We start from the raw sequence: 21,362 nt of genomic DNA on the forward strand, positions 1-21,362 counted from the left end.
CCAGTGATTTTGAGTAGTCTCGACTCTGTAATGTGGCTCACAAAACTGACCTTTTCCCACCTTTTCCTCACCTATACTTTGTGCTATAGCTTTGTATAACTATTGGGCAGTTCTTAAAATCAGCCATTTCTCTTGATCCCTTTCTCTCTGCAGTGTCCCTCATTCTATGAACATTTATCTATTCATCCTTTAAAACCTAAATGTAGCCAGGTAGGATTAAGTGCTTATACAAATCTCTACTGTAGCTTTTATCACATAGTCATGGCTGTTTATTTACTTTTTTTTTTTTTCCTACTATACTGTTAGGTTCTGGAGGTTGGAAATTATGTTTTAGTGCTCTGTATACACCCAACTCCTCAGCATTAGTAAGTATTAAATAAAGAGGCAATAGGTAATTGATGTAATTGGTGAACTGCAGTGGGACAAGAAAAGTTCAGAAGTGGTAGGGGGTAAAAAACAGAATAGGTGGTTGGAAGAAGAGAGACTTGGTCCAAGGATAGCTTTGAGGTAAGCAAAACCCCCAGACACTGATTTTTAGTAAATCAAGGTTTATTAGTGAACTGGGTTATCGATTCATTACACTTGGAATATTAAAACCCATACCTGTATAATTTCAAAACCAACTCTTGAGTTTATCTCAGTGCTTTCTTATCCTGTTTTATTTTGTTACCTGCTTATAAATCCTGACTACTTTGTACCTCCTATTATTTGATGTAAATTGTGAAAATTGAACTGAAATTCAGTCTCAGGGCAGGAGAACCAAAGTGGTTGGCTCCTTTCCAGCCCTTTACAACCTCCTTTAATAATGTTTTCGAAAGCAAAAAAACCAAAAGATACTACTAGTCCGTTGTTATCACTAGTTTCTAACAATTTTCTATAGAAGATATGTGAATGTGTACTTGGCATGGCCACGTTTATTTTCAAAGGTACTAACAAATCTCTGGTACTGTCCCTTCTTACCTCCTTACCCATATTATGCCTGTTTTCAGATATAGTTTATTCTGTATTTATTTGCCTATGATAAACAACCCTACTTCGATAGTAAGTGACATGGTGGGGGGAGAAAATAGGAAAGGAGATACTTAGATACATTAAGTCTGTTTTTAAAGGTGAATGTGGAGATTCATTTAATGCATGTTTATCTTGTGGAAAAGATTGTATTAAATTAAAGCAATCATTTGCTAATTGCCTTGTTTGCACTTTTCTTAGGTTTACCATGTTAGCAAAGTAAACTTTTTATCTCTAGATTTTCCAGTTTTCATCTTTTATGTTGTTTTGCCTAGGTACTTCCATATGTTTGTTATTTTACTTGTTGCTTCTGCAGCTCGGTTGCAGTCTTGGTGAGTGGAAATAAGGAGTATTAGGGAACCTGCTTCTTAAAAATGTATGTGTGGAAGGAAACAGCTTTGCCTTGAAAAACAGCTTTACTACACAAACATCCAATTAATGCTAAAAAGCCTATACAGTAGTTCCCCTTTATCCCTGGTGGATATGTTCTAAACCCTCCAGTGGTTACATGGAACCACAGATAGTACCCCTCCCTATATATACTATGTTTTTTCCTATACATACATACCTGATAAAGTTTAATTTATAAATTAGGCACAGTAAGAGATTAGCAACAATAACTAATAATAAAACAGAACAGTTACAACAATATACAGTTGACCCTTGAGCAGTGCAGGGGTTAGGGGCTCTGGCTCCTCCATCCCCTGCAATTACGTAGTACTATAGTAAATATTTATTGAAAAAATCCTAATATAAGTGAATCCGTGTTGTTCGGTGGTCACCTATAATGTAATGAAAGTTTTGTGAATGTGGTCTCTCTTTCTCAAAGTATCTTATTGTACCAATTTAATGCCTTTTTTTTTAACCTCAACCAAGCACTTATCACACAGTGTGGCTATAATTTTTGTGGTTTGAAGTGCAACAGCAAAACTAGCACAAATTTCTTTTTCCTTCTTCACAATTTCACGGATAGAATATTGTTACTGTAGATTTTAGCAACCTCAGCATAGGATTTTTTCTTTCTTTTTTTTTTTTGCCCACGCCACTTGGGTTTGCAGGATCTTAGCTCCCCCTGATGAACCCAGGCCCCGGCAGTGAGAGCACCAAGTCCTAACCACTGGACTGCCAGGGAATTCCCGGGATTTTTTTTTTTTTTTTTTCTTTCCTTACTCACTTGAGAATTTTCACTTAAAGGAAGCACTTTACAGCTTCTCTTTGGCTTATCCGAATTGCCTGCATTACTACTCTTGCGCTTTAAGCCATTATTAGTAAAATAAGGGTTACTTGAACATAAGCACTGCAATACCAGGGACAGTCAATCTGATAGCCCACACGATCTGATAACTCAAATGGTTACTAAGTGACTAAATGGCCAGGATATACTGGGTAAAGGGATGATTACATCCTGGGTAGCATGGACCTGGAGGGGGAAAATTTTTTCATCATGCTACTCAAAGTGGTGTGCAATTTAAAACTTAGGAATTGTTTATTTCAGGAATTTTCCATTTAATATTTTCGGACTGTGATTGACTACAGGTAACTAAAACCATGGAAAGAGAAACCGTGAATAAGGGGGGACTACTGTACATTAAAAGGCGTTTTAAAGCTTGTCCACATTTCTGGTTTTCTCTGCAGAAAGTAGTTTGAACAAAGGCAGCAAATATTCACTTAAAATTAGGTATAAATCTTGACTCTGCTCAAGATGTGTGCCCTTAGGCAAATTGTTTAACTTTTCAGCCTCTCAACCTTCTCATCTGTAAAACGGGGATAATATCTACCATATCCAGTTATTTGGAGGCTTAAATGAGTTAGCAAAGTGAGGCACAAAGCAGGTAACAATAAATGTTACTTTCTTTCTGTAATTATCATTTAGCAAAATGAATTATTTTGCTCATAAATCTTGAGTACATTTTTAAAGAGAAGGTTCTTTTCCCTTCTCATTTTCACTGTTATATTTTGCCATATTTCCAATATTGTATTTGACTTACCCTGCAACTGCTGATTTCTTAACATATCTGGCACTGGGCTAGGATCTGGAGTTGTAGGGTTAATTTTTTACTTATGTGACTATATTTCTTACAAAACAATTAGAAAGATTGTTTTATGTTATTATAAACCTTTGAGCTTCAGCATATAATGTCTAATTTAATATTTGGCATATAATTCAGTAAATCATAGGATTCTAATAATCTGTGGTCTCTTTCCTGTTCATTTATTCTTTCCCTAATATTCTCTGTTCAGTCTTGTTCCTTTTCCTGCCTTCTGTACGATCCATACGTTAATCCTTAGTTAGGTGTTCTACTCATCACTTATTTGAATATATTTATTTCGATCTGTTTTTTCTCAGTAATCATTTTTTCTTCCAGAACTCATTTTCTTCTGTGATTTTAGTCTTCTGCTTTTCTAGTTCTATAGTTTTATAATTTGTGTTGTTCTTTAACAATTTCTGACTTAGCTATATATGTATATATACTTTTTGCGGGGGTGGGGGTGGGAGGGGGGTCTTGGTTTTTGTTTTTTAATCTGTCCCCTGGATGATACTCATTTATTTACATTTGTTTTCCTGACTACTTTTAGGGTCTGGAAGGTAGAGGTTATGTTTTATTGTTCTTTATAGACCCAGCTCATCAGCATTAGTAAATATTAAATGAAGAAGCAGGATATAATTGCTGTAATTGATGAACTGGGGTGGAACAAGATAAGTTAATGATACTCAGGTTTTCACTTGTCACAGGTTTTTGTTTTGTTAACTCTCTTCTCCCTACCCCCTCCCCAGCCCACCTCTTCTTTTCTTTGCTTCCTAAGAACAGGTAGCTGTGAGAGACTACTAAAATGTATTTGCATTTTTGGTTTTTAAGGGAAATAAAGCTAATGTTTATTATGCCAAAATACCAAATATATAAAATAGACATTATTATTTACATTTTTTTCTTTTGCTTAAATTTCTTTTCAAATTATGATTGACCAAAAAAGGGGAAGGCACTTTGAAGAATGACAGTTTCCTTGGGTGAGTTTAAATTGTTGCTCTTGTAGCTGTGTTTTCTTTTCTTTTGTAAATCATAAGATGAAATTTGTTTTTAGGTTATAGATGTGACGAGAGGTCTTCTCCCCCCAACCCCCCACCCCGCCCCCCCTGTGATGTGTCTGGCAAGTAATTTCAGTAGTAATTAGGAAGCACTGGCCATTGCCTTTTTTAGTTTGCATCATATATTTTTCCAGATTGATTATTGGGTTTGATGTTAAATTTCACAGCTCTGTAAGTGAAGCAAGTTATTATATTTTCTTCATAAAGTCTCTGTTTATTTTGAATTTCTTCAGGGAACCTTTGAAGTTAAGGATTAAACATCTTCCTAGACATCTTGAAAACTGGGAAGTCCATGATTAGGCTGAGTAGATATTTACATAAACAGCAGCAATTTGTTCAGCTCCTTAAGGGAGATGTAGGGGGAAAAATGATCTCCCACAAAAGTCTTAAAAATAAAAGAAAAACTGTTCAGTAAAATTTGCTTTTATAACATCTGAAGATTTGACTGTTTAAGGACAGTCAGTATAGATGTTAGCACATAGTACCTTTGAGTTTACAAAACGTTTTGTTTTATTTGCTTTTCATAGTTAACTCTGCAAGATATCCCTACTTTATTAATGAGAAAACTGAAACTTAAGAGAGGTAGTAACTAACTGAGTTATTTCCCTGGTTATTTTGTTTCTCATCTTCGTATGCATTTAACTTTATATCACATTTATATAGCACCTTTTTATCTGTTCTGTGAAATTCTTTATCCATTAGTGTTGTTACCACCTGTGTCTGTTTGTTGATTTGGGATAGGAGCCTTTTGAATTATGCCCCAGTATAAGAACTCTAGAAACAGTAAAACATGGTGTGTTCTCTCAAGTTTATATCTTGCCAGATAAATACTTACATTTGAGAGAAAATAGTTCCTTGAGAAAACCTTTGTAATCTTGTTGGCGCACTGATTTAAGTTTTTCTAAAATGAAATTTTGTTTTTGGAACCCTCTGATTTCTTTTGTAAAATCAGCTTTTGCTTTTAGTTATATACCTTCTGATCTGTTCTCTTTGTACTCAAGAGATAAAACTGCAGTTATCCCAAAGCAAGTCTTTTACTATATTACTCCCACTTCTTTCTCCCTAAAAAACTTCAACTTATTGTCCTTGGGAAAGAGCCCAAAATGCCTGGCATAGCTTAGAAAGCACTTTGCAGTCCGCCTTGGACCTTCTTGGTCTCTCCCTTTGACGCTTGCCCCTTTGTGCTCCGTGTGCTTGTCACACCTGACTTCTTTATGTAGCTTGAGTGTCATGCTCTCTGCAGCTTCAGACCACTGCACATGCTCTTCCCTCCACCTAGGCAGAATATTCTCGCCTCCCACCAACATTCTCTGGCTGTTCATTTTTCAGGTCTTAGTTTAAATGTCAGTGTTTTAGAGAAGTCAGCCCTGACTCCCTGATATCCTCCTGCCCTATATGTTTAGGACCCTCTGCTGTATATTTCAAGATTTCCCTGTACCTTCTATTTGATGACACTTATCATTGTTATAAGTCCTTGTTTCATGTCTTTCTTCCCTGCTAAACTGCAATCTCCAGGACGGTAAGTTCTGTCTTTTCTTTTTCTGTTACATCCTTTAGCTCATACTTGGCCCATATAGGTGCTCTATAAATGTTTGTTGACTCAAAATTGAGTGATTAAAATGTTTGGGGAAAAAAAACAAAACTAACTTTTTATAAAAAATGAATTTTTATTGAAATAACTATTAAAATATTTTAAAATATTTAAAACTGAAAATATTATACCATTGTAGTATTTTCTGTATCATCACACTAGTTTCCAGGAAAGAAATGAGGAGGAAGAATAATACAAATCACGCAATTGTAAAATTCTAGTAAATTACCATCCTAGTAATTGTAATGTCTGGTTTTTTGTTTGGTTTGGTTTTTTAGTGCTTATTTTGGTATTTGGTTTATGATATTTTTTGCTTAACTCTTGAAATCATTTTTTCACTTTCTGTATTTTATTTCAGTTAGTATTTGAGTTCTCCTTTTCAGACATTATTCTTATTTGTGATATCCGCTAAATCTTAAGAAACACGGTGTCTTTCAAATGGGAGTTACAGCTAAACATTGAATTGAATATGTAGAGATTTGGAGGGCAGCTACTGTGCATACTAATTATTTTAGATACAGTTGTAAAATAAGGAGAGGGGCTGTCTTGGACGTTATGTCACCTAGGTAATTATTTCCCTTTACTCTTGCATTCTCTCTTGCCTCCCCCCTCCCCCCTTTTTTTTGTGGACAGAAAAGCTAATTACAGGATTTTCCTTCAAATGTTGCAACCCCTTGTACTTTAAAGTTGGGACTTTTGTTCATTATAGTTACTGTTATAGCATTTTATTTGTCTTGTTCATATGATGGTTCCTTACTAGTTACTGGTGTAGTATGATAAAGAGAGGAGATGGTGCTGTAGAAATAAACCAACCTGTGTTGAATTATTTCCCAGATTATCTCTGGCCCTCAACTTATGAATATTTGGTTATAATTTCCTACTAATATCTATATTAGTAACCCCAGAAGAATTATTGTGTCGAGCTTTTCAGTTGTGGCTCTAAAGAGAATTAAATGTTAGAAGTTCCTCCTTATATGATTCCTTCCCAAATAAAATTGAACCTAAACTACCTTTGACATCTTTTACTTTAAAAACTTAATGGGAGAGATTTTAGAAACAAAACTTATAAACAAAATTGATGGCCCTTTGTATTTTATGGCTTTCGAATCAGACTAGATGTGAATTCTTTGTAGCATGTCATTCAGTCCATTGTCAAATAGGCAATGGTTATTCTCTGTAGTGTAGTATACATTCAAATAGTTTAATATACTTAGTCTTTAGCGTTTCTTTTTTTATGATTAAATGAATTTAAATTCCTTGCATCTTTATCCCTGGACCTGTTTTTATCAGTCTTGAATTTAAGTTAATCTCCTTAGACAGTTCATATTTTTCATATTGCTCTTTTGACCTCCTCAAGGTAGATTGAGCTATACTTTATTTAATAAAAAATTAATCAGGATGTATATATGCTCAATAGAGAAAACTTGGAAAATAGAACAGCTCAAAAATTAACCAGTCTCACTGGTTGTCTGTTATTAATACTTTTGCATGTTTCCTCTCAGTCTTTTTTTCTAATATTTGTCTACCTAGCCAGCATGGTAAGAGTGCACTCTTTGGAATCAAACAGCCTGAATTCAAACCTGGGCTTCACCTCTGGGAAAGTTACGTTTTGTCCTTCAGTTCCGTTATTGGTAAGGAATATCCCCAGTAAGGGGATAATAGTAGTAGCCGTGTTAAAAGATGTGTGAGGATTAAATGAGAATATATGTAAAGTTCCTTGAACAGTGCCTGGCATGTAGTAAAGTACTCTGTAAATATTAGCTATTATTTTCCAGATCTGCTACACATCGTAATAGTTTTCCACAGCTTTTTTTTCTCCCCACCACAAGCACAGCAGATAAGACTTTTTTTCTATCAGATTCTTGAAGTCCCAGTAAGAACCTCTCTCTCTAGCTTCAGTCCCTGGTGACTTTCGTCTTCCTTTATATGCATTTTCTCAAGATATGTGATTCTTGGCTTTAGCATAAGTTCTTTTTTAGAAAATTATATAGCTGTTTTTTGTGATCTGCACGGTTGCATCATCTCCTTTTCATTCCAATATTTTTGTGATTCTTTAAAAAAAAATAAAATTTTATGTGTTTTCATGCGTTAGCAAATACCTTATACCACACAATACTTTAATTCATGGAAATCACCAACACCATATAGAGACAACTCTTTGGACTTGTAGTGAATTTGGAAGGTTATTTCTATAGAAATTGCCCTCTGAGTGTCTGTGGATATATGCGGCAGCATTTTGTTGGGAAAACTAATTATTGTCCAAAGAGGTAAATCATTTTGGAATTTGTTTTCACATGGTCTTGCTTACACGTTTATCATTATTTTTGTACAGGCGTACCTCAGAGATATTATGGGTTGGGTTCTAGACCACCGCGATAAAGTGAATATCACAATAAAGCAAGTCACACAAATTTTTTGTTTTCCCAATGCATATAAAAGTTATGTGTACACTGTACTGTAGTCTTTTAATTGTGCAATAGCATTATGTCTAAAAAAAAATGTCGATGTCTTAGAAAACAATGCTGTTGGAAAAATGGTGCCAGTAGACTTGCTCAATGCAGGGTTGCCACAAACCTTCAATTTGTAAACAGAAACAAAACGCAGCAGTATCTGCAAAGCGCAGTAAAGCAAAAGCACAGTAAAATGTTTGTAGTTCACTTAAGTTTAGTTCTGTAGGTTTCCAAACTTTGGAGAGCCTTTATTAACACAGATTCTGGAGATTAAAATAAAATCTAGGTACTGATTATCCAGAATCCACTCTCTTTTGTACTTTAATTTAGGAACTGTTTTTATGGTTATTAATTATAAGTTACAACTACTTTTGCATTTTATTTACAGAAACTCTGGGAGCTTTCCAGGTGTTTCCTTTAACCAGAATCAGAGAAATAAAATTTTCAAAATACAGTACAAAAATGAATCTAATAAAGAATTTTTAAAAAAATTAAAATCTTCTAGTAAAATACTCTGATGTTCCCTATCTGAGTACTCTTTTTTCTGTTATCAGAAAAGGGTCTAGGTTGCACCTTCTGAAATTACGTATTCTTTCTTCTTTTTGCCTCCTCATTTAATTCTTCTACTGCCACAAACATTAATTCTCCACGTTTTGGTGCCTACAGCCACATGCCTCTCCTTGCATTCATTATGCTGCCAGCAGGGCTCTGCTTTCATGTGCTGGCAAAAGTTGTAGGCCCTAGTCCTGGGCCCTCCAGTTCTGATTGTTAAGGGGGAACAGCTTTCCTGCAGTGGTCTAGATATTGTACAGCATGTTACGTTGTTTATAAGAGTTAAAACAACAACAGCAAAAAACCCTAACTTGTGCATTTTTGTTAATTCATAGTAATTTTAGTTTTTTTCCCCAATTCATCTTTTTTAACAATGGCTAATTTTGATCTTGGGTAATTTATTGCAAGTTGCACCATGTGCCCTTGTCAGTTTTTGTTTATTGATTGATTGATTGGCCACGCCATGCAGCTTGTGGGATTTTAGTTCCCCGACCAGGGATTGAACCTGGGCCCTCAGCAGTGAGAGATTGGAGTCCTAATCACTGGGCCGCCAGGGAATTCCTCGGTTTTTTTAAAGTACTTAGCAGGATGGTCTTGGAGGATATTATGCTAAGTGAAGTAAATCAGAGAAAGACAGAATACTGTATGATGTCACTTATATGTGGAATCTAAAATAATTCAACAAACTAGTGAATATAACAACAAAAAAGAAGTAGACTCACAGAGAGAACAAACTAGTGGTTATCAGTGGGGAGAGGGAGGGGGAGAGGCAATGTAGGGGTAAGGAATTAAGAGGTACAAGCTTATGCATAAAGTAAGTTATAGGATATATTGTACAACACAGGGAATATAGCCAATATTTATAATAACTATAAATGGAGTATAGCCTTTAAAAATTGTGAATCACTCTATTGTACACCTGTGACATATAATATTGCATAACAAGTATACTTCAACTTTAAAAAATGGAAGAAAAAAAAGGTACCTGTCAGAAGGAGGAAACCTTTTGGAGGGAGGTGATAATATTTCTGCTTTAGTTCTTTCTTATTTGCAGAGATTTTGTCACATATTTTTCTAATATGCTCAAAAATGTAGTCACTAAGGTTATTGCAGATGCTCTTTTCTGGCAGCTACCCATTTTTTCCCCCGTGAAACTTGGTTCAAATGATACAGATTTGTATAGTGAGGAAAACTGAGGTAAATCTGCTTATGTTTATCTTTTTCTAAAATCATCTGCATTGAAAACTTCGGCCCAGCTATAGGACCAAAGTACCGTGTTCCTGGATAGACAGATGTCAGTTGTTTATAAGTGAATGAAATTAAACTTATATTTCCAACAAAGCAGTTTTTTTTTTTTTTAACTTTTCAGTAGTCTTCAAATTAGATAATAATAAATCAGGAGTAAGGTTTTTTAAGAGGACACATGAAGAAGAATAGCCAGATAAAAACTAAAATGCCATTAATTATAAATTAAAAATTTTGGCACTGGCATATAAATAGACATGCCATCAGCAACCTAGCACAGAAATATATATAAGATAATTTAATAGGATAGAGAAGGATTAGTTAGTGAAAAGACTGGAACAGATAGTTGATTAGGGGAATCTTTAGAGACTCACCTAGTAACATACACTAAAACTCCAAATATATTAAGTAGTTAAGTGAGAAATTTAAACCACAAAAAAGTAAAAGAAAATGTAAATGGGTATTTATTGTACCATTGGCTGGTAGAAGAACCTTCATATTAAAGTACTAGAACAAGTTACAGAAGAAAAGAAAAATATTGATAGAATTGGCTATATAAGTGTGAAATCGTGAGATGTCACAGAATAGCATAATATGAAACCAAGTATATTTGTGGAAAATGTTTCTGGAAGTATAACTTGAGAAATCGAAGTAGAGAGAGAGTAACTTGCTTAAAATCTCCACAGTGTCAAATTTAAGTACAAGTCTGTCAAACTTAAAGCCTAGCTTTTATTTCATTAAGGAATATGGCATAGCTATATTAAAATGCTGTTTATGAGGGAAGTCTCTGCAAAATTTTATGTGATTGCTTTAGGTGGTAGAGTTATGTAGACTTTATGTTCTTATTTTCTACATTGAGTATACATTAGTATTATGATTAAAGAAATAAATCAATTCTTGAAAAATTATTTGGTGTGAACTAGGAAGAAATGGCTTGTGGGGGAATTTTATTTATCATTTTATTACCTAGAATGTATCCACAGAAGTAATAGTTAAGACCCTACTGGCTAGATATATCTAGTTATATACAGTAGTTACATCTAACTTTAAGAAATCATGGGCCTTTTGTTTATCTTTAGTAATTAGTTCTATAGACTTGTGCACGTAGACTTTGTTTCAAAGACTGTTCTGAATGATTTGCTACAAATGACACTGTTCACTATTTTGCTTCTTTCCTCTCTTCAGAGAGACTGATACTTCAGATGGATAATAGTGATTTCTGGAAGTTTTATTTCACTTTACTGGTCTGTTCCCTCAGAAAACATTGAGTAAATATTTTTACCTATCCCTTTCCCTCCAAATTAAGTAAATTTAGCAGGGCAGTTGAAATGAAGAACTGTTTAGAGATACTTTGAATCTATAATCTGTCCAATAAAGAAATCCATTTTTGTTTTATTTCCTAAACCAAATTGTTTTATTGATGTGTAATTAATGTATTAAATCCACCAACTATATATTATCAACAAAGTGCCAGCCATCATTGTCAGCTTTTAGGCTAATCAAAGAACAAAACAGGTAAAAAATCCTGCTCATGTGGAGCTTATTATGTTGTAGTGGGGGGAGGCAGGAAATAAACAGTGAACATAATTAGCAAGTAAAAGGTGATAAGTGATGGAAAAAGAACAAATACTAAGCTACATAGAGGGGGATCAGGAGTAATGGGTGGTGGTAGGGGGTGGGTTGTAATTTTCAATAGGCTGATCAGGTTCCGCTTCATTGAGAAGGTGACAGGCATCTGAGGAAAGATTTGAAGGAGGTCAAGGAATTAGCTATATGTGGGAAGGGTTTTCTGGCCAGGGGGAACAGCCGGCGCAAAGACCCCAAGTCAGGAGCATACATGATGTGTTGGAAGAACGGGGGAGATTAGAATGTTTGGAGCAGACCAAGTAAAGGAGTCAGAGAGGTGTAATGGGGGACAAGATTATGCAGGGTCTTGGTAGGCTGATGCATAAGGAATTTGGTGTTTATTCTGAATCAAGTGAAGAACATTGCAGTTTTGAACACAGGAGTGATACTATAGGGCAACCAGTTAGGTCACTTTTAAAATTAAAATTTTTAAGTTTAAAATTAAGATTCACTCCTTAATAGAGGAGATGACATTTAAACTGGCCCTGGAGGGTAAGAAAGAATTTGCCAAGTGAAGAAGATAGAGATTTGCTTTGGCAGGCTTAATTTTAACAATATTTCACATCACCATACTTAATGAAAATAAATGTACTTTTATTTTTTTTTATTTTTTTTTATTTTTTTTATTTTTTTTAAAGTTGGGAAGAGCATTCAAGGGATGCCAAGACAAGGGATTTGTGTAAGGGAGCAGTGTGTAACAAGGTTAGAAATGTCACGATGAGTTCTTTTTTTTTTTTTTAAAAGAAATTCACGTTCTTTTATTTATTTATTTATTTATTTATGACTGTGTTGAGTCTTCGTTTCTGTGCGAGGGCTTTCTCCAGTTGCGGCAAGTGGGGACCACTCTTCATCGCGGTGCGCGGGCCTCTCACCATCGCGGCCTCTCTCGTTGCGGAGCACAGGCTCCAGACGCGCAGGCTCAGTAATTGCGGCTCACGGGCCCAGCTGCTCCGCGGCATGTGGGATCCTCCCAGACCGGGGCTCGAACCCGTGTCCCCTGCATTGGCAGGCAGATTCTCAACCACTGCGCCACCAGGGAAGCCCTAAATGTACTTTTAAACCAAAGTCATACATGTTACTTGATTTAAGGTTAAAAGTATAATAATGTCATATAAAGAACTTATTCCTTTGTGACCTCTTATATCTGTTTAACCATGCTCGTTTTAAAAATTGATGTTCTAGTTTAATAAAATTTAAGGAGTTCCTATAATCCAAGAGATATTTCCTTTTCACTCAAAAATCCAATTAGTCTATTAAGAGTTTCTTTTGAAAGTAAATGATTGCCATTTGCCTTTCTGCCATAAAACTGTAAATTTAATTGAACCATCTTGTGTTTCTTCTTATTAACTGAGATTCATTTATATACCTTTTTATTTAAAAGGCTCTACCCTCAGTTGTAGGAAATACGAATAAGAATAAGACAGAATTTCTGTCCTTAAGGTACTTAAGATCTGGTAGGGGAGATAAGACATGATGCAAATGGTGTAGTTAGAGAAAATGTGAGTTCATTGAATGGGAGTCCTACAACATCCTCCTCTCTTCGTTTATAAAAATTCTTTACCTGTTTGACCTGGTCAGGCCATCTTCAAATCCAGTCTCCTCAGTTGAACTTCAACTACTGAACCATACTTATATTTTCTTCTCTAAATCCCTGTATCAAGTTTGAACCACCAACTTATTACCTGGGAACTCCGCCTACTATATGTCATATCTTTTAGTACTGTTGTACAAGTTTGTAAATTGGGTGAGAGCAAGGACTCTGCTAGGTACCTTTTCCCTTAGGATGCAGTCATAGTATAGATATCTAGTAGTTAATTGGTAACCAAATATAACATAGGGTAGCGTGGAATATAGTTTTAACTATAAATGTATTTCACTTAATGTTGTTTCTGAAAAGTTTTACTTGAAACGTTGACTGTAAAGTAACTTTTCGAAAGGGATGTTCTTTTTCTGTCGATTCTTAAAATGAAAATAAAGATTTAATCCGAGTTTAGGTAAAGATTCAGTAAAAACTATGTTTAAGAGAGTAGTAACATTTTCTCTTGAAGGAAGTATTTTTTGCTTTATCAACTCTGAATTGTAAATAGTCTTTATAACAAATTCATCTAAAAAAATTCTGACATATGTAAAAGTGCCTGATCATCATTAAAATAATGGTTTTGATTTTGTAGTTATCTCCAACAATCATTTTTATTCCTGAACAGTGTTAAATATTTTTTTAAAATTTGACATTTTGAGAATTTTGTAAATTTTGTATGGAGGGAATTAAACTACGTCTTGGTAACGCAGCACTGTCAACATTTGTGTTACATGTCATCACTTATTTTCTTATAAAACAGACAATAAGTGAGATGTCATTGATCCTTAGTGTTTGGATAAGATCATTTGAGTTCTCGTTTGGCAGGACAGTCGATGCCTGTGGTTTTGTGTGATCTTTGCTCCAAATCAGTTTGGAGCCAAAGCACAGGAGGATGTCTTTCACCAGGCCATTTCTATGCATAAGGAAAAATGTATCAGGGTTTATTAGAAACTTACTGAATCGCTGTTATTGTATAACTAGTTTAAGCCTAAATATGCTAATTAACAACTTTCAACATTTGTCTTAGATATCGCAGATGTTGAAATAGATTGTATCATAGGACTTGTATGCTAACAGCAAGAGATGTACTCTATCAGGATATAAAATGATTGATGTAGTAAAAGAACATATAAGCATAATGTAATTATTCCTTGAATTATTATTACTTTAGAACCTGCAAAGTATTCTTCTACGTATCTCCTCACCAGTCCCCAAAATTTTCCTTTTTGCTTGCAAATGTAGTGTAAGCCAAACATTTATTGTATGTGAATAAAATAATAAGCACTGAGATTCTTTATGATATGTCTGAGATATTTGTATTTCATCAACTTTAGGGCATAATTGTAGGCTCTAAACCTTGGTTAAATAGTACTTTGTACATATATTTAATTTTCTTTGGGACTAAATTTAAGTGAGAAACTAGTGTTTATTCTGTCCAATGTAGATGGCAGTCACAGTCAGAAAAAAAGCCTTGTATTTAAAGATAATCTACAGGTGAATAATGTGCCTGCAGATCAGTCAACATGTATTTATTGAGTGCCTTCTTTGTCTATAATTATTGGTATAGAAAATAAGTACAGTAGTAATTTAGATGGAAAAGAACATTTTGGGCTGGAGTCAGCATCTCAGGCTTTGGGACAGAAGATAAATTTCAGTCATATCTTGAAAGATGGTTGAAATGGGTGAGGTGAAAAAAGAGAGCTCTAGGTTCTAGAAAAGGAATCATTATGCAGGTCTTTGGCAAGATCCCCAGTTTAATTATTTTTTTTTAAATAATGCAACAGATTATTCCTCTGTCTTCATTTGTTGCAGAGTTTTTAAAATCATCATTCAGCGTGTCATATTTAGAGTGTTCACGAATTGCTGGTTGATGAAAAGTAAAAATCACTGGATCCAGTTTTAACTGCTTTTGTAAGAAAACCTATCTCATAGGGGCCTTTGAAAGAAATAATGTCATATAAAGTGATTCTGGTTTTTAAAGAGCACTAGCCAGAGAGTATAGAAGTCTGAGTTTTAATCCTAGCTTCATGCCTTACTTTGTGACTTCAGACAGGTCGTTTAACTGAATTTACTTGTTTGTAAAGTGAAGATGATAGTGCCTGACTTACTTCAGGTGAAATAATGGACTCTTATTGACTATTTTGAAGACTTTTAACTAGGAGCCGTATACCTTAGAAGGCATCTTTATTTTTACCAACATATGAGAAACTGAAATATGTGAATTCATAAAAGAGGATGATTAAGAAAATTAATTTCTGAATTATACTTATTTCCCCCCCTTTTCTTGGTAGCGGATACTTTGTTTTCAAGGAAGCTGAATGGAAAATACAGGCTTGAGCGACTGGTTCCCACTGCAGTGTATCAGCACATGAAGATGCATAAAAGAATTCTTGGACACTTGTCGTCTGTGTACTGTGTAACTTTTGATCGAACTGGCAGACGGATATTTACTGTAAGTAGTTTTTAAAGTATTATCTTAATTCATATATGGAATTGCAGAAACATTGCTTAAAGTTGAACTTCGAAATAAAACCTTTGTTTTTTCTTTTAATGAAAAACTAGAAATTCAGGTAAATTAGCTTACTGTAACAAAGTTTTACTTAAAGTTGGACTTCAGGTTTGGAACATTCTTGAAAGACATGTTGTAGCACAGTTACAGTTATGGTCCTCGTGGATAAGTGTAATTCGCAGCATTATGTGAAATAATGCAGTGTGACCTTTTTAAAAATGTCATACAGTAGTTTTAATTCTAAACCAAGGACATTTCACCCAAAGTGTGTTAAGCAAATTAGGGGAGTCTAAGAAATTTCCCTTAAAGTGGTGATAGAAAAAATTCTGAGCATATGTAACATTTTCTCCTTTTACCTTTTATCCTTAGCACCTCATTCTTCAGTTTATCTCATGTGTTCAGAGTCTCTTAGGTTTGTTTGTTACTGTTTCTTTTAACTTGTTGAATGGAGAAAACAGAGCTTTTCAGCTTTAAGGGAGAAAATTGCTTTTGGTAATATTTCAATTTATTTTTAGGTGCCTTGACTATTATATCCACTAAGGGTAATACTTACTACACTATTATGGTTGTACTTACCATTAAATACTACTTATATTAAATACTCTGCTGAAGATATACACTCATTCACAGGATTCCTAATTTTAAATGGGAAATGGAAGTTAACATGGAAATTCCTATCTCTGTCTTCGAAGAGAGCAGCTGCGAATTTTTTACAGTCACAACAATTATAGATTCCTCTTTTAAGTAAATATGCTTGTAAACTGAGATTTATTTATGTCTCCTTTCTCTCCTTTACCCATTCACCCAGTCCTCTATAAAACATCTAAATGGCAGGGTGTGGGAAAGGATTTCCATACATATCTTTTCCCCTGTTCTAGAATCCACTTCAGGTATTTGCAGATTATTTCCTACATTAGTATTCTCCCTTTCACCTTCTCTTTTTTTTTTTTTTTTTTTTCACCTTCTCTTTTATCTCTGCTGTTCTCTATGAAGCAGAATAAAACTGAAATTTTAAAAATTTTCTGATGGGTTATTATTTTTAGAGTGGGGAATAGTTATCCCTATATTGTCTAAAGTCCTTGATATACCTGCAACAGTAATTTGCTCTCAGATGGTAATGGAAAATTACTTAACAGCCTTTTTGAGTTCAATATATTATCATTTAAATTTAGCTCTCAAAACATAAAGTAAATTTGGCATCTCTAATGTTTAAAAGAATTCTTTCAAAAATAATAATAAATTGAAAGAATGAGAAAGATGCATTACATTGTGTTTATACTTCATTTTGGTGAGTATTAAGTTATGCCGTTGCACTGAGATTATAAAAAATATATAACTTCTTACTTAATTTTTGATGTCTGTAAAGTACCTTGTGGGAATTCTTTCTTTGAAAATGAGAGAGATGGTAAGCATTTGATTGTCGTACTTTATGAAGCACTGTGTATGTGTTGATTTGAATTAGACACATAATCTCCTACAACTTTTTGAGGGAAAAATGCAGTGAGACAATACACTGTTGCTGGCTCATGAATTTAGTGGAGTAATAGGCATAGAGTTGGGCGGGCACTCTGAACCAGGGGTTAGTAAACTACTGCCCGTGGGTCAAATCCAGCTTGCCACCTTTTTTTTGTAAATAAAATTTTATTCAAACACAGGCACACTCAGTGGTTGCTTTTGTACCACAACAGCAGAGTTGAGTAGTTATGACAGAGACTGTATGGCCTGAAAAGCCTGAGATAATTGTTACCTGGCCCTGTACAGAAAAAAATTGCAGCCCTTGTTCTAGATATGTAATTCCTACTTTTAAGAGCATTGAATGATATGTGAAGAGGGAAGCGATTTTCTGATTGTTTTCCTTTAGTTGAAGATACATAAATAAAGACAGAAAATTATCACTGTACTATTTTATATGGTCTTATCAAGAGTCTAAAAATGTTGATGTTTTATGTATGTGATATAATTTGCTAATTGTGCCAAACTTATAGTCTCATTTGTAATTTTTTACTGGTGATTTGCAGTTACAAATTCCAAAATGTTGCCTTGTGACAAGAAATGCAAAGATATGAGATCACTGTTACTTAAAATTTCTTTGTATTTTTGTGATTATCACCTTGAGTTAGAGTACATATGTGTTCACTATTCATGTTATTTTATTCCACTGGGAACACATTAGCCACTAACAAATGCTTTGAAAACCAGTCTTGAAAACTGATAGGATAAGACTTTAGGATAGTAGATTATGACTGAACAATGAAAGATTCCCGTGAGAGAGTGACACACTGTTGTTATTTATTGGAATAACAATTCAGTAATGGACAGCTCAATATTTCCTTTTTATGTATTTGGTATCTGAAGACCTTGCACACTTATTATTAAGTTCTAGTGTTAGGTATATTTGAAAGCTTTTTCCAAGGGACTCATTCCCAGCGACTTTTGAGTCCTTCCTGGGTAGGCACAGCTAGAGGCACAGCTAGAGGCACAGCTGGAGGCAGTATAGTCCTGTGGTTAAGAGCATCAGCTTTGGCATTAGGGGGCTCTTAGTTCAACGCACAGCTTTACCACTTCCTAGCAGTGCAGCTTACAAAGATTACCTCACCCTTTTAATCTACAGTGTTCTCAGCTGTTAAAAAAAGAAGGAGGGAAATAGATAATAGTAGTACCAAGCCCACAGGATTTTTGTGGGATTGCATGAAATGATGCATGCAGTTAGTATAGAACAAGATATACAGGAAGCAGTTATTAAGTTTCACTTGCTGCTTTTAATTTTATAGATGGATTTAAATAAATTGTTTCCATTTTATTTTCTTACCTAACTAAAATCTTATTTATAAATGCTATACAAGATTGAAATCATTGTGATTGATAAGTGAAATTCTGTTAGGAAAATTTTCCAGTATTTTGTACTAGAATATTTTAGTAATGGACATTTCCCAGTAGAATAATGAGAAGAACCCAGGGAGGAAGGTAGCATAATTACCAAGTCAGACTGCTCCCTAATTCTCTCTCTTTCTTAGTTTTCTAAATTTTTTTTACTTTATTTCAGAATCATTGCATCAAATAATATTTACCAAAGAAAAGCAGAGTTAATGAATTCTCTCAGTAGTAAGCCATTCACTCATAAAAGTATGTTGAGGACCATATAAAAAGATTTCCCCCCTTTTTTCAGAAACATAAAATGTACCTCTTCAAATTAAGGCAAAAGAGCATAAGCTGTTTATATAAATTCAGTAATTTATAATAAAGACTATGAGTTTATGCACTCCTTTAATGAACTTCAGTCTTTTAGGAGGCGGACACTGTTCTAAAAGCTTAGGATATAGAAATGACAGACATAGTATCTGTCCCTGGAGAGTTCGCAGAGAGTCAACACACAATATTGATACAATGTGATAAGCCTGCTAGAGGCAGCACAAGATGCTGAGGTGTACCATAGGAGAGAGGTACCTAGTTCAGTGTGTGGTAGGAGATGGTAAGAGAAACTTCCTAGAGGAGTGACACCTCAGCTGAGCTAGGTATTCCAGAGTTAGGGAAAGGCATTTACAGTCATTGGGAGAACGTAACATGCAATCGTGTGTTATTGGACATGGCAAAGAATAAATATGGACCACTGCTAAGCAAGAGCTAGAGATGTTGTTGCAGGACAAAATCATTAAGATTCTTTTGTGACATGAAGGGATGTCTTTCCTGAGGGCATGGAGCAAAAGTGATGGATTTAGACAGAAGAGTGAGCAGAATTTATCTTTTTAATGATCTCTTTGGCATTATTGTAGAGGATGGATGGAAACTAAGTCTTTATACGGAGGTATTGGTGAAAAGGTTCTAGCAGTGATCCATGAAAGATTCACAGTGGAAGTAGGAATGGAATTAACAGATTAAAAATAGAATCTCTAGGATTTAAAAGGTTCATTTGAATGTAGGGAGGAATTGAGAGGGAATAGTATGGAATGACATGTTTTTTAACTTGTGTGACTGGTTAGAAAGTCGTGTCACTTACTGTGGTAAGGGTTTAAGTGGAGAAGTTTGTGAAGGTTGGGACATGTTGAATTTGAGATACTTATATAGATTGCCAAATAGAAATGCTCAACAGGTTGTGGGAGCTCAGGAGAGAGATCTAGGCTAGAGGATTGAACTGGGGAATCGTTGAATATGAAAATTGATTTTTTTACCTCGTATGTGTAATGTACAAAGGCTGAAACTTCAACTTTAAAGCAAACTAAAGAAGAGGAGAGGAGTCAATAATTAAGACTGAGAAAGAGCTGCCTAAGAGGCTGGGAGAAAAATAGAAAAAGAAGTGGTGTCTTAAAAGCCAAAGGATTAGTATTTCACGAAAGGTAGAAAAACCTAAAGTAAAATTAGAACTGAAAGGCATCTTTTGGATTTGGCAAGGCTACTAATGAACTTAAGAAAAAATGTTTTATTTTAGTTTTATGGGTAGAAGTGAGATTGCAATGCACAAAGGAAGGATTGGGAATTGAAGAATTAGAGACGGTATAGATTAATCTTTCAAAACTTGACAATTAAAAAAATAGGCTGTTTTCCAAATGTGGTGTATTACCACTGAACATACTTTTATTGTATTGTATTGTCCTCTGTGTTGCAGTGAATTTGTTTAGATGTCTGTCTCTATTAAGTTGTGAGCTTCCTAACAACAAAGCCTTTTTCTTAAACCTTTTTAGGTCTGTAATGCTTTACAGAGTATCTGGTGCATACAGTAGGCAAACAACAAAAAGATGAATGAATGAACCAGTCAGTTAGAGATACAGAAGTGAATAATGTCCTTTCTTGTAAGAAACTTCTGTTAGGGAAGATATATACAGAAATGTCTGTAAGACAAATTCCCTTCTTCTACTGTGCTTCATTTACACTGGTCTTTTTCTGTGTTTCAAACTCGCAAAGCCCATTTATGGCTTAGAGCCTTTGTACTAGATATTCCCTTTGCCTGGAATTGTCTTCTCCAAAATATTCCTGTGGCTGATTCCTTTTTTGGCAGCTCTGTTCAAACACTGCTTTCTTAGAGACTTTTCCCTGACTACCTTCCTTCCTCATACTCCATCATTGTCTATCACATTACCTTACTATATTTTTCTTATAATATCTGTCACTGTCTGAAACTCTTATTTTTTAAAATTAGCTTTTATTGTATTTTCTTACTAATAAGCTCCATGAGGACGGATGGGACCTTGACTGAGTTATGACCACTGATTAAAGTAGGCATCCGTGAGTTATACTGATGTAAATAAGTAAATAAATAATTAAGTGAGAAAGAAGGGAAAACTCCTATTTACAGTGGAATGCCAACTGATAATTGTAGAAAGAATGGTGGTTTGGCAACTATCATAGTGGTGGTTGATTCATTTGTGTGTCGTTGGCGGAGGCTAAGACTGGTAGATGCTGGTTTGAAGATCTTAGCATAATCTTGTATGTGTTCCCCCAAGATACCAAGTTAATTAATTAAAAGGGGAAAAAGTGCAACTTTCCAGGGGAGAAACATGGGAAACATTAACAAGACAAAGTTATTAACTTCACTAGTGGTGGGATGGGTTGACATTGTGTATCCTCTGAAGTGGTACACTGAGGAAAACACAACATCTTGTCTGTGGGATTCCTACCAAGACAGTATGATCTGCGTCTGGTCATTAATGAACATTAGACAGACTGAGGTTCAGGGTCATCCTATAGATGTGAGGTCTGTATTCTTTATAAAGTTCTGAGGACAT

The 21,362-nt window shown here is 34.7% G+C and overlaps 1 protein-coding gene across 3 annotated transcripts in view; it reads left to right on the top strand.

Annotated features, from left to right (window-relative positions):
* The window catches only part of PHIP (pleckstrin homology domain interacting protein), a 126,510-nt gene that overhangs the window by 18,732 nt on the left and 86,416 nt on the right, over positions 1-21,362 (top strand). For all 3 annotated transcript variants that reach the window (XM_059941756.1, XM_059941759.1, XM_059941758.1), the window contains exon 7: positions 15,428-15,588. In XM_059941756.1, coding sequence (XP_059797739.1) covers positions 15,428-15,588 — 161 coding nt within the window. The remainder of the gene's footprint in view (positions 1-15,427; positions 15,589-21,362) is intronic.

The sequence above is a fragment of the Balaenoptera ricei genome, chromosome 12 (assembly GCF_028023285.1).
Source record: "Balaenoptera ricei isolate mBalRic1 chromosome 12, mBalRic1.hap2, whole genome shotgun sequence".
NCBI classification, from domain to species: Eukaryota; Metazoa; Chordata; class Mammalia; order Artiodactyla; family Balaenopteridae; genus Balaenoptera; species Balaenoptera ricei.